This window comes from Heterocephalus glaber, unplaced genomic scaffold (genome assembly GCF_053883595.1).
Source record: "Heterocephalus glaber isolate CG9 unplaced genomic scaffold, H.glaber_assembly_v1.0 deba00001497, whole genome shotgun sequence".
In the NCBI taxonomy this organism is placed as follows: domain Eukaryota; kingdom Metazoa; phylum Chordata; class Mammalia; order Rodentia; family Bathyergidae; genus Heterocephalus; species Heterocephalus glaber.
In genome coordinates this window covers 18,728,141-18,742,265 of record NW_028258320.1, presented here as the reverse complement: position 1 = coordinate 18,742,265, position 14,125 = coordinate 18,728,141, and the positions used below count along the sequence as shown (strand labels likewise).

Sequence of the window (14,125 nt, the reverse complement as noted above, 5' to 3'; positions counted from 1 at the left end):
CCGGCACCTGCCTCACAAGCGCAAGGTCTCAAGTTCAATCCCTGGTACCAAAAAAAAAAAAATGGATGAAGTATTCTTTTCCTATAAGGCTTAATTCAGTTGACATTTTTTGAAATTCATCTCTATTTTTCATGTTATTAGAAGTTTTTAAAATTGTTTTATGCTATTTGTTTTTTGCATGTATTTATCCTTTCACATACTGATATATTCATTTATTTATTGTTTTTAAATGAAGTTGAGGAAAGTTTCTGCTTTATAGTCTTCCAGGAACACCAGCTCTTGACCAGATAGAAAAAAATGTACGAGAGAAACCTGTTTTCAGTAGTTTTGACCAAACAGATACTTCACCTTTTTTCCCCCTCAGCATTTGGCTATCCAGTGCCACTGGTCTCAGAGGCCAGCAGTTATTGGAGACGTTCTGCAAGTCTACAGTGGGTCTGAAGGGAGGGCCATCATCTTCTGTGAGACCAAGAAGAATGTAACTGAAATGGCCATGAATCCACACATAAAACAGGTAATTCTCTTTGCTTACTTTCTCTAGTTGAAACTATGGGATGAGTCACTGAGCAAAAACTGTCTTTTGTGGACCATACTTTGTTGTCATTTTCAAAATTGAGCCTAACCCGTAAAGAAGTTGCATCCAGCCTTGTGTCTTGTTAAATCAGGGTAGAATTTTTTTCTTTTTTTATAGCACTGGAGATCAAACCCACAGGTGCTGTACTACTGCGTTACATCCCCAGCACTTTTTTTTTTGGTACCGGGGATTGAACTTAGGACCTTATGCTTGCAAGGCAGGTGTGGTGCTGCTGAGCTAAATCCCTGGCCCCATCCCCAGCACTTTTTAAAAATTATTTTGAGACAGGATCTTGCCAACTTTCCTAGGCATGACTTGATCTTGTGACTGTTCTGCCTCAGCCTCCCTTACTACTGGGATTACAGGCATGTGCCACCATACTTGGCTAGGATAGAAACCCCCCTCACCCTATACTGGGGATTGAACTCAGGACCTTGCACTTGGGAGGCAGGTGCGGTGCCACTGAGCTAAATCTCTGGGCCCATTTTTGGTTTTCTGAGACAAGGTCTCACTATGCCTTGAACTTGTGACAATCTTCCTGCCTAGTCTCCAGAGTGCTGGGATTACAGGCATGTACTACAACCCCCAGCTCTGATTGATTGAATGAATGAATGAATGAATGAATGAATTTATTTCCAGTAATTATATCGAACTCAGGACCTTGTGGTTGTGAGGCAGGCATGGTGCCACTGAGCTAAATCCCTGGCCCTTGATAGAATATTTTTAAAAATAAATTTTAGGGGCCGGGGATTTAGCTCAGTGGTTCCGCTGCCTGCCTTGCAAGTGCAAGGTCCCAAGTTTGAGGCCTATACCAAAAAAAATAAAATAAATAAATTTTATTGTGTATATTTGAGTTTTACAGCATGAGGTTAGGGGAGAATTCTGTTTTCAATAACAGGTTGGGGTTTTTTTGGTAATAAGGATTGAACCTAGGGCCTTTACATGAACTACATCCCCAGCGCTCTTTTATTTTTTATTTTGAGGGCTCAGTTGTTGTTCTGGTGCCTGCCTTGCAAACGCAAGATCCGGTGTTCAATCCCCAGTACCAAAAAAAACAGGTACTTGGTAAATAGCTCAGGCTGGGCTTGAACTTGAAATCTTCCTACTTTAGCCTCCCCAGTAGTTAGGATTACAGGTGTATCATCATGCCAGGCCCAGCAGAAGTGTTTTTTTAAGATCTTGCAAATAGGATTAAGAAAGTATAAAAATTAAAGCAAAATTACTTTTTATTGATAAGAATGGGGAGTATTTCAGAGTTATAAGAATGAATTGCAACTATCTATACATATATCAGAAATATAAATAGCACAATACTATCCTCAGTAATTTTTTATTTCATCTATATGCTGACCCATTTCCTTTTCTACAGTTAATTTTGATACAAATGCTAGATATCATGACATCTTTAAATATTTGGATATATATCTCTAAAAGAAAAGGATCAAACCTAGGCATGGTGGCACATGCCTTTAGTCTTAGCACTGAGAAGGCTGAGGCAGGAGGATTATAAGTTTGAGTCCTGCTTGTGCAACTTAGTGAGACTTTGTCTCAAAATGAAAAATAAAAAGGAGCTGAGGGTATAGATCAGTACAAAGGCCCTAAGTTCAAGCTCCATAATCACACACAAACACATACACAGACACACACCCGCTGATAAATGTTTGTCTTATAAATACTTTTTTATTTTTTTCTGGAATCTGGATCCAAATAAGATTCTTACATTTTATGGTTTTGTCTTATTTAATGTATGGATTTCTCCTTTGTTGTTTCTTGTAGCTTTTGTTGTTGTTTATGGAACTAAGTTTCTTTAAATCTTGTGTATTGGTTTTTCATGATGTCATTTAATGTTTCCCATCCTATATTTCCTGAAAATTTAGGTTAGATTTTTAGTTTGTCTAGTGGTGCAGTGGTGGCAAGCTTATGGCACATGTACCACAGCAGGCTGTTTGTATCATTGAAAGCTCTGAAAGGTTCACTATCATGGGTTTAGGGCACAGCTACTTCATATGAGGAACAAGAGGCATATGGTGTCTAGTTCTTTTATTCTCTGATGTTAACATCCATTGACAGTGCCATCATTCCTATGTCTCCCCAATCATTTTTATTGTATATAACTTGTTACCTACTAGACTGTTGAGAAACGGCTCCTAGAGACATTACTGCCTCACGAGAACAGCATGTTTCTGACTTTATACCTGAAACAGTAAAAAATCTTGGTTCACTTTTCTTTTCTTTCTTTTTTTTTTTTTGGAGATAGGATCTTGCTATATAGTTCAGGCTGGCTTTGAACTCATTATGTAGCCCAGGCTGGCCTCAAACTGCTCCTCCTGCCTCAGCTTCCCAGGTGCTGGGATTACAGGCATGCACCACCATGCATGGCTTGATGTTTATTTTCTTTAGTGTTCTAAAATGTTATTCCACTGTATTTGGTACCAGGGATCGAACTTGGGACCTTGCGCTTTCAAGGCAGGCGGCGGAACCACTGAGCTAAATCCGAGTCCTCTGCTGTATTTGGAGTAAAGCATTTACTATAAAAAATCAGCTGCCAGTCTTTTTTCCTTATAACTGATTTTTTAAAAAAAAATTCAGTGCCTCAGTGAGGTGGTACATGCCTATAGTCTCAGTTTCTCAGGGTGCTTAAGAGTTTGAGACCAGCCTAGGCAACATAGCCAGACCCCATCTCAAAAAACAAAAAACCCCACAAAAATGGTTGTAGTGGTTCTGCTGGAGATGTGGCTGGGTGGTAGAGCACTTGTCTAGCGTGTGTGAAGCCCTGGATTCAACCCCTAGTACTGCCACCTCCCCCCCAAATCCATAATTCAACTAGGATATACTTTAGTGTTGTACTTTGTTGGTTTTTCTGGATATATGAATATACATTTTGTAGTTTTAGACCTTTTTTGGAGGGGCGGGGGCCACTGGGTACTGAACTCAGGGTCTTGTGCATTGTGAATGGTAGGCAAGTACTCTACCCTTGAGGTACATCCCTAGCCCTTAAAAAATTTTTTTGGGTGGACAGCGTTTTGCAGAGTAGCGCATGTTACCCTCAAACTTATGATCCTCCTGTCTAAGCCTCCTGAATAAGATCACAGGCATGAGCCACTATGACAGCCTGAATTATAATTTTAATTTTTTGTGATTCTGGGCATCAAATCCAGGGTCTCACACATGCTAGGCACGTGCTCTATACCTAGTTACATCCCGGGCCGGGGATTTAGCTCAGTGGTTTCGTCGCCTCTGCTGCGCAAGCGCAAAGACCTGAGTTCGATCCCTGGTACCAAAAAAAACAAACCCTGTGCCCCTAGTTACATCCCTAGCCCTTGAATTACAAATTTTTTTTTTTTTTTTTTTTGAGACAGGGTCTTGCTATGTAACCCAGGCTGGCCTAGAATTCACAGTGATCCTCCTGCCTCTGCCTCCCGAGTACTGGCATGTGCAGCTCAATTTTTAATATTCATATTGTCTGATTGCTTTGGCTTTCTTCTTTAATGACTTGTTATGAGTATGTTGGTTTTCCTTTTCTACTCTTTCGTCATTTTATCTCATCTTTTGCTTTATTTTCAAATTTTCAGGTTTCATAATTTCCCATTTTTAAGGCATGTATGTGTTCACTGTCTTGCATTTCTTTTAATACAGTCTTCATTTGTGAAATTTTTTTTTTTTTTTTTTTTGGTACCAGGGATCGAACTCTGGACCTTGTGCTTGTGAGGCAGGTGCCAGAACCACTGAGCTAAATCCCCAGCCCTGAAATGTTTATTTTTGAGTCATTTGAATATTTTAGTTTTTCTTATTTAGATTTTTGTTCCTTAATATGTCCTTTAAAAGTTTTCCTGCCAGATGTGGTGGTGCACATCTGTAATCCCAGCAGTTGGGAGGCTGAGGCAGGAGGATCGCCATGTGTTTGAAGCCAGCCTGGGCTACATAGTGAGTTCAAGGCCAGCCTGAACTACACAGGAAGACCCTGTCTCAAAACCAAAACAAACCAAAACAAAACAGCCAACTTGTTTAAAAAAAAAAAAAAGTTTTCTTTTAGGTCTGGGGTATAGCTCAGCAGTAGAGTTCTTTCGTAGCATGTGTGAGGCCTGAGTTCAATCCCCAGCACTGCAAAAGAAATTTAAAAATTAAAAATACTGGTTTTTGTTCATTCAGAAATAAAATGCTATGTTTTCATCTATTTTATAGACATATTTTTCTGGATCATTTTCATACTTGTGGGAATATTATTGTTTCTTTCCCCCACCCCAAATTACTTTGTATAGGATTGGACTGGGATCTTTTTTTTTTTAAAAGGTTTTATTAGAGGGCCGGGGATTTATCCCAGTGGGTCCGTTGCCTACCTCGCAAGCTCAAGGATCAGAGTTCGATCCCTGGTACCAAAAATAAAAATTTTTTTTCAGTATCAGAAATTTAACCCTTGTACTGAGCTGTATCCCCAGCCATTTTTTAATTTAATTTAATTTAATTAATTAATTTATTTTTGGTACCGGTGATCAAACTTGAGACCTTTTGCTTGCAAGGCAGGCGGCAGAGCCACTGAGCTAAATCCCTGGCCCTTCAGCCATATTTAAATTTGTTTGTTTGAGATACTGGGAATTCCACCCAGGGCTTTTGTACTGAGCTACATTTCCAGGTCTTTGTTTTGTTTTTTATTTTTAGACAGGGCCTCACTGTATTGCTATTGTCCAGGCTGGACTCAAACTTGCCATCCTTCTGCTTCCACCTTCCAGAGTGCTGGGTTTACAGGTGTGCACCATCACACCTGGCTGGCTAAATTTATTTCTGTACCTATTGATTTGATTAGTGTCCATCTCCCCCACTAAAGTATAAAGATCCTAAGGACAGTTGCAGTCTTATTTTTCACCTGTTATACTTAGTGCCTGACATATTGTACTTGTTGAGTGAATAGATTGGTCATTGCCACTACCTTAGCAAGACCTGATATATCTTCCCAACTATCTCATGTACAGTACTGTATTAAGATGCCTGGCAAAATGTTTGTTAAGAGCCATTTCTTTATGACTGTTCCAGAATTTGACATAATCACAGACACCTAGCAGGTACTTGGTGCAGTCATTCATTTATGCATTGTTTAGACACTAAGGCTTATATGCTATTGGAGTTAAATGGTTATGAACCTTTTCACTTTAATAGTGGCTAGGAATATCAGGAAATTTATTTATAATACTAGGAAAATTATTTGCAAGACAAACCCAATATAACTTCACTAAAAATTATAGAAATGTAAATTAAAACAGCATTTTGGAGGCCTGGGCATGGTGGCACATGTTTGTAATCCCAGCATTTGGGAGGCTGAGGCAGGAGAATTGCTATGTGTGCAAGGCCAGCCTGGATTACATAGTGACTTCAAGGCCAGTCTGAACTACAAAGTAAGACCCTGTCTCAAAACAAAAAAACAGAAACAAAAAGCATGTTTGACCCTGCAGGGGATTTAGCTCAGTGGCACAGCACTTGCCTTGCAAGCATAAGGTCCTGAGTTCGATCGCCAATACCAAAAAAAAAGCACGTTTGAGAAATCATTTTTGCCTATTAAATTAACAAAGGTTATGGATAATAGTTTAACAGTGGCTAGGGATTTAGCTCAGTGGTGCCGCCACCTGCGTTGCAAGTGCAAGGTCCTGAGTTCGATCTCCGGTACCAAAAAAAATAGTTTAACAGGACCGGGGATTTAGTTTAGTGGCACTGTGCCTGCCTCACAAGTGCAAGGTCCTGAGTTTGATCTCTGGTACCAAAAAAAAGTTTGGGCCAAGGATTTAGCTCAGTGGTTCTGCTGCCTACCTGGCAAGCGCAGGGTCCCAAGTTCAATCCCCAGTACCAAAAAAAAAAGAAATTTAACTTTTAGAATTGAAAAACACATATATAGGGCCAGGGATTTAGCACAGTGGTTTCGCTGCCTGCTGCGCAAGCACAAGGACCCGGTACCAAAAAGAAAAACACATATATAGAGGCATCCAGAGATACACTATGTACATGGTCATTCATTGCAGCATTATTTCTTTTTTTTTTTTTTTTTGATAGACTCTTTATTCTTTTTTTTTATTGGTACCAGGGATCGAACTTGGGTCCTTGCGCTTGCACTTGCGCAGCAGGCAGCGAAACCACTGAGCTAAATCCCCGGCCCTGCAGCATTATTTCTAAAGGTGAAAATTCAGAGCCCATCGTGGTGGTGCACACCTGTACCCAGTACTCTGGGAGGATGAGGCAGGAGGATCATAAGTTCTAGCCCAGCCCAGGCAATTTAGCAACTTAGTGAGAATTTGTCTCAAAATAAATTTTTTTTTAAAAGGCTGGGGATGTAGCTCAGTGTGAAGGCCCTGTATTTAATCCCTACTACTGCCCAAAAGGTAGAAATGTTGGATACAACTCAAATGTTCAATAGACTATTGCTAAAATTAAAAAATTTTAAAAGAGAATACTGCTAAAATAAATGTTGCTATATCGATAAGAAGAAATTGTATGCAGATTTTAAAAATTAAGTAGAGCAGTGGAAATCACCTATAATGCTAGCTGCTCAGGTGACTGAGGCAGGAGAATGTTTCTTTCTTTTTTTTTCCTGTCCTGGGGATTGAACTGAAAACCTTGCACTTGCCAGGCAGGCTGTACCACTTAGCTATATCCCTAGCAAGGAGAATGACAAGTTTGAGGCTAGCCTGGGCAAATTAATGAGACCCTGTCTCAAAATTAAAAAAAAAAAAAAGATGACTGAGGAGGTGGTTCAGTGGTAGAGTGCCCCTGGGTTTAGTAAATAAATAAATAAATAAATAGGTAAGCAGGTGGATAAATAAGGTTGCCAAGCAATACATACAAAACTATGATCCCATTTGTATAAATGAATACGTAAAATTATAGTATATGCTAGTATATATGAATGAGGGATAGAATGTAAGTACTGAAAAAACAATCTCCATGCTGTGGATGTAGCTCAGTGGTAGAGTAATTGCCTAGCATGTGTGATGCTCTGGATTCAATCCCATCACTGCAAGAAAATAATAACAAAATACCTGACAAAACACCTACCAGCTTTTTAGCAGCGAATTATTTCTAAGAGGCTGGCAATAGGGAAGCTTTTACATGTTATATTAAATCTTTTCTGTAATTTTTTAAAACAAGCGTGAATTGTTTTAATTATTAAAAACAGAAAGACTACAAAACAACATAAAAAGAGCACAGACTAAATGGTGTTAGAAGAGTAATTGTAAATCAATTGTAATCAACTGTAAATATGACCTGTACATTTAAATTTTCCCCCCTTTTTTCAATAGAATGCCCAGTGTTTACATGGGGACATTGCACAGTCACAAAGAGAAATTACACTGAAAGGCTTCAGAGAAGGTAGTTTTAAAGTTTTGGTGGCCACCAATGTGGCTGCTCGTGGTTTGGACATTCCTGAGGTTGACCTAGTGATTCAGAGTTCTCCTCCACAGGTAGGAAATGGGATTTGATTTGGGGGAAATAAAGTAATTTTGCTATTTTATTTACAAAGATTGTTTGGGATGTGAAAAATATGTCATTTGTTTTTGGTCCTAGCTATTTTTTGTTAGTGTGGTATTACATATATCACAATCTGCTGCCCTTATAAAAGAGTAACTTCATTATTTGTATTTGAAAGTTGAGGCAACAAAACCATGTGAGGGGAGTTATAAAAGGTTGCATAGGGCTGGGGATTTAGCTCAGTGGTTCTGCCTCCTGCCTTGCAAGTGCAAGGTCCCGAGTTCGATCCCCAGTACCAAAACAAAAAAAAAAGTTGCATAGACGGGCTGTGGTTTTAGCTCAGTGGCACCATGCCTGCCTTGTGAGTGCAAGGTCCTGAGTTTGATCCCCAGTACCAGAGGTGGGGGGGGAAGTTGCATAGAAAGAACTTTGGGGTAGGTGGCTGAAAAACTTTTAAATCATATCTTCCTTTATACTCAAATTCTACTATATAAATTATTTGAGATGTTGAAAAATGCAACAGGATTGAAATATTACTATTGTTAGTATCATTATTATTAGCATTAATATTTGTATACTGGGATTATTACGGAGCTTACCAAATTTTAAAAACTATTCCCTCTTATTTTTAGGATGTTGAGTCCTATATTCATCGCTCTGGACGCACAGGCAGAGCTGGCCGAACAGGGATTTGCATATGTTTTTATCAACCGAGAGAAAGAGGTCAACTAAGATATGTAGAACAAAAAGCAGTAAGTGAAATTACATTATTTCGAACTATAATTTATTATGACCATGATGCCTTAGAGCTCTTTTTATATTTGATCTTGCAAATAGATCTTTCTAACTTTTCTCAGTTTAAGCTGCATTTGGCTGTGAAGCATGTGGAGAGCTAAATTTATATTAGCTGTAAGACTTTGTTTTTAGTACAGCTTTTATTGTGAAGACAGAGGAGGTGATGTTCTCATTTTCCCCTTCAATTTCTCCCTTGATATTGAAATCAGAAGTATGTTGTGATTTCAGCACATCAGTCCAGCATTGTAAAGAGTGACTGAGATTGTCTTGGTGCAATAGTTAAAATTATATTGCTAATGGCACAATAGCCAGTTTCTATTAAAAATTATATGTATTTTGTGCCTAGTTTTTTTTGCATATTTCCCATTTTTTCCCATTTTTATATGCTATCTCATATACTTTTTTTATTTTATTTTTTTAAATTTTATTTTATTCCATCCCCCACTTCCCTTAATGTCCCCTCCCTTCCCTATCTCATATACTTTGTAAAGAGAGATGGGGTGATAAAAAAGTTGGTAAATGTAAACAACATCTTTTTCTCTTTTTGAGGCAGCTTTGTTTTGCAAGGGCAACTCAAAAAATATGTTTTCTCTTTTTGAGGTTTGTAATAAATGATTTAACAGAAAGAAGATCTTTTCTTTTGCTAGGGCTTAGAAATCTTTTATAAGTCCAAGAAATGGAAATTCAGCAAATAATTATTTAGGAATTAACTGTAATGACTTCCATTTTTCTTTAATGTAATTCTTTCATTTTCAGGGAATAACTTTTAAACGTGTAGGTGTTCCTTCTACAATGGATTTAGTTAAATCTAAAAGCATGGATGCCATCAGGTATGCTTTTTGACCTTGATGAATAACTTTCTTTTGTATTAGGCTATTCATCTTTAAGCTCTCCTAGTTCAAATATCAACATTTTAATCCCTAGTTTTACCAGCAGATAATTAGTTATATTAAAATATGAAAATGTTTCTCTTTCTTTTCCCATTCATTCTCTTACCTTTCCTTTTCCCTGTGTCTTGACCAAAAAAATTTACTATTTTTAAATCATAGGTCTCTGGCTTCTGTTTCTTATGCTGCTGTTGATTTTTTCCGACCATCAGCTCAGAGACTAATAGAAGAGAAAGGGGCAGTGGATGCCTTGGCTGCAGCATTAGCCCACATTTCTGGTGCATCAAGCTTTGAACCACGTTCTTTGATCACCTGTGATAAGGTAGAAATCTGTGAGAAAATTGTATTTGGTTGAGAAAGGTTAAAATGAGCCATACCACTTATTGTATAGCAAATTACTGAACATTGCATTTAATCCCTTCAATATATTGTGCTTTTTGTACAGAGGGGATTTGATCCCCGGTACCAAAAAAAAAAAAAAAAAAAAAAGAGTGTACAGAGGGGAACAAACAGATTGCTTTATTAGAAATTGGTCCTCACTTTCCTCTACCCCTTAATTTTTTTGAGACAGGGTCTTGCTATGTATTTCAGGCTGGGCTTGAACCCACTGTGTAGCCCAGGGTGGCCTCGAACTCATGGAGATCTTCCTGTGTCAGCTTCTTGAGTGCTGGGATTGTAGGTGTACACCACCATGCCTGGTCTACCCCTTACTGTTCTTTTGGTTTTTGGCAGCTGTCACTTTCATAGTTTCAAGCTTATTGGAAAACTGAAATAGAAATACAGTAAATAATGATATATCATCCATCAAGATTCACCAACTGTTAACACTGTATTACATTTGCTTTATATCTTTGTCTATACTTTTTGGAGATTTTTGCTGTTGATTGAACCCAGGGTTTTGCAATGCTAGGCACCCTGCTGCTGAGCTACATTCCCAGCCATGTATGTACTTATTTTGTTTTGTTTTGTGTTTTGGTACTGGGGATCAAACTTGGATCCTTGCGCTTGCGCAGCAGGCGGCAAAACCACTGAGCTAAATCCCTGGCCCCTGTATGTACTTATTTTGGCTAAAACAATTGAAAGTAAGTTGAAACATTATATTGTTCCCAAATGTTTCAATTTGCATCTTCTAAAAATAAGTATATTCTCCTAGGTAATCACAATATCATAGTCTTATCTGTAAAAATTAATTAGTTCTATATTAATCATCACATTTCTAGTCCTTGTACAGATTTGCTTCATTACCCTAAAAACGTCTGTCTTACACAAAATATAGGGTTGTCTTGCACAACACTGTACTAAAAAAACTTGGATGTCAGAACCTATTATTATAATATATATTTTTTAAATTATTATTATATATTTTTTGGAGATGGGGCCTCAAAATATAGTTCAGGATGACCCTGAACCCACTGTGTAGTCTGGGCTTGCCTCAGCCTCTCTAGTGCTGAGATTACAGGCATGTGCCACCACACCTGGGTTAGAACCTGTTCTTCATTTTGTTAGTTGCCATGGAACAAAGCAAAAAAGAGAAATATATTCTGTAGGCTTAACACAATAGCATGCAAAATAAGGACCGTGTATGTGCAGAAAGGTATATATAACATTGACTGATACAGCCTGCTGCCAGGTTAGTATCAGTATTAAAATATACCATACTGGAGCCATTGGTTACAAATGGTGCAAAGATTTATTACTTTTCAGGTATAAGTGTGGGGAACCATAGGTGAGGGGACCCATCAATAAAAAAAACTCTGATGTTTATGTAGGGAGACAGAAGGAGTGAGAGTATGTGAGCACATGTGTACACACACACACACACACACACACACACACACACACACACACACACACACACACACACACACACACACACACACACACACACGATCCTGGAGACCTCTATAAGACAGTAGCCTGCTGGCAGAATTTTTGAATGACAGGGCTGACACTTTGGGCTGCTTATCGAAATGATAGGGAAGAGAGCAAAGGCAGGGCAGCTTAACTGGCATGAGACATATTTGATGTCACACAAATGAGTACAACTGGAACATCTGATGGTTTTCACCTGGCAGATGTTGATAGTTCAAGTGAATACTGGTAGCAATTTACTATTTATTAGAGTGATTTCTTTCTCTCTATACATACATATATGTGTACATGTATCATTTTTTGTTTTTTGAGGCAGGGTCTGGCTATGCAGTTTAGGCTGAACAGAATGTGGTAGCCCAGGGCTAGGGATTTAGCTCCAGTGGTGCCTTGCCTGCCTCACAAGCAAGGTCCTGAGTTCAATCCCCTGTACTGAAAGACAAACAATATGGTAGCCCAGGCTGGCCTCAGATTTAAGGCAATCCTGCCTCAGCCTCTCTGTGCTGGGATTATAGGTGTGTGCCACCACCCCTGGCCTACATGTATTTTTTTTTTTTTAAATCAGGATCCAGTTAAAGTTTGTATGTTACATTTGACTGTTATGTCTCTTTAGTCTTATAGTTTGGAACAGTTTCCTTATCTTTGTTTTTCTTTTCTTTTTTTTTTTTTAATTTTGGTACCGGGGATCGAACTTGGGACCTTGCGCTTGTGAGGCAGGCGCCAGAACCACTGAGCTAAATCCCCGGCCAATTTTTCACTTTTTTTTTTTTATGGCCTCGTGCTTGTCGGGCAGGCACTGTGCCCCTGAGCTACATTCCTGGCCCCCACATTGAGTTTTTGAAATATTTGTGTTAGTTGTTTGGTAGATTTAACCTTCAGGATTTGACTGAATTTCTTTTGTTCATTTTTCATTTACTTTTGACTTTATCCAGAATTAGACTGGAGTAATGTCAAAGCTTGATTTTTATAATATTCAGGATGAATATTTTTGGCAAGAATATTTTATATATAATATTGTATACTTCATACTGAATCATATCAGGAGGCTATGATGTTAGATTATTCCAGTTCTAGGAATGCTTTTGTTTTGTTTTGTGACAAGGTCTCACTGTACAGTTCAGGCTGTCCTTGAACTCACAACGATCCTCCTGGCTCAGCCTCCCAAGTGCTGGGATTATGGGAATGCACCACTGTGCCTAGCCCTACCCAAGGCTTTTGCACTTTCATTATCTTGACTTTCTTCCCCTCTGATAACCATGTGCCTTTTTCCTTAATTCATTTTGGTTTCTGTTCAAGTAGCACCATGTCATGTCAGAAAGGTTTTTCTTTATTATTCTGATCCACTCTGAAATAGCTTATTCCTTTTGTTGTTGTTGTTATTCCCTATCGCTACTTTATTTTTCTTCATAATGCTTATTACTGTGACATTCTTGTTTGTTTGCTAACCACACATACACACACACGCACACAGCACACCACCACCACCACCACCACCACCACTAGTATAACCTCGGTGAGAAAAAGCAGTTTACTGGTGAGACTCTAGCACCTACTACTGGTACAGTCTCTATCAGATACATAGGAGGCAGTCAAATAATAGATAATGCCTGTCTTTACCTTCATGTTGATCTTTTTGTCCAGGGAAGCATTATAGAACAAGTAATTTTTGGTTATCTAATAGTCCTTCAGAAATTAAGAGTTTTATGTACTCTTGTTATTTTTTTTTTTACTCCAAGCTAACTTTGACTCCTTCAACATTTCCTTCTTTGCTACCTTATCTTTCTCTGATGCTCTTTTTTTGTCTTTTAAAGCATGTTGGTTAGAATTAAATATTGTCTTTATAGCAGCACACTGAATAATGTATCCTTCAGGGATCTGTAAGCATTAGTCTTCTTATAGTTTCAAAGTTCTTTTAGCCTTGCTGTGTTGTTGACTCATAAGAAGTACACAGTTAAGTTATGACGGACTATAGAGTTAGAACTGCATTGGTCTGCTGCTGTTCCCGTTGTTTTTCAAAATATAATGTTAACGGGTGGGGGATTTAGCTCAGTGGCACTGTGCCTTCCTCGAAAGCACAAGGTCCTGAGTTTGATCCCTGGTACAAAAAAATAAAAAAATAAAAAAACACCATAATGTAACTTGTATTCCTTAGGGGTTTGTGACCATGACTCTGGAGAGCCCAGAAGAAATACAGGATGTCAGCTGTGCTTGGAAAGAACTTAACAGAAAGCTGAGTAGTAATGCAGCGTCCCAAATTACCAGAATGTGCCTCCTAAAAGGAAAAATGGTAGGCTTTCCTAGATAATTAAAAAGCTTTTTAATCAACTACCATGAATTTTTTTTCTCAGAGATAATGCATTTATAAACACAAAAATGGTTACAACAAAGATGGCCGTGATGGGTGGTTTTTTTATACATATATATATATATATAAAAGATGCATGTCCAGCATCTGACTATGGCACCTCAGGAGCTACGTCCAGTCCTTCTGTTTGTCCTGAACTCACCATGAATTTTTTAAAAACAAATTTTATTTTCTCTTATTCCCTTC

At 38.4% G+C, this 14,125-nt stretch overlaps 1 protein-coding gene across 3 annotated transcripts in view; it reads left to right on the top strand.

Moving 5' to 3' along the window:
- The window catches only part of Ddx50 (DExD-box helicase 50), a 37,857-nt gene that overhangs the window by 18,155 nt on the left and 5,577 nt on the right, over positions 1-14,125 (top strand). For 2 of the 3 annotated variants that reach the window (XM_087184783.1, XM_004846173.3), the window contains exons 8-13: positions 365-514; positions 7,855-8,016; positions 8,656-8,775; positions 9,575-9,648; positions 9,868-10,027; positions 13,727-13,861. In XM_087184783.1, coding sequence (XP_087040909.1) covers positions 365-514; positions 7,855-8,016; positions 8,656-8,775; positions 9,575-9,648; positions 9,868-10,027; positions 13,727-13,861 — 801 coding nt within the window. The remainder of the gene's footprint in view (positions 1-364; positions 515-7,854; positions 8,017-8,655; positions 8,776-9,574; positions 9,649-9,867; positions 10,028-13,726; positions 13,862-14,125) is intronic. The other variant, XM_004846174.3, reaches the window with a different exon arrangement.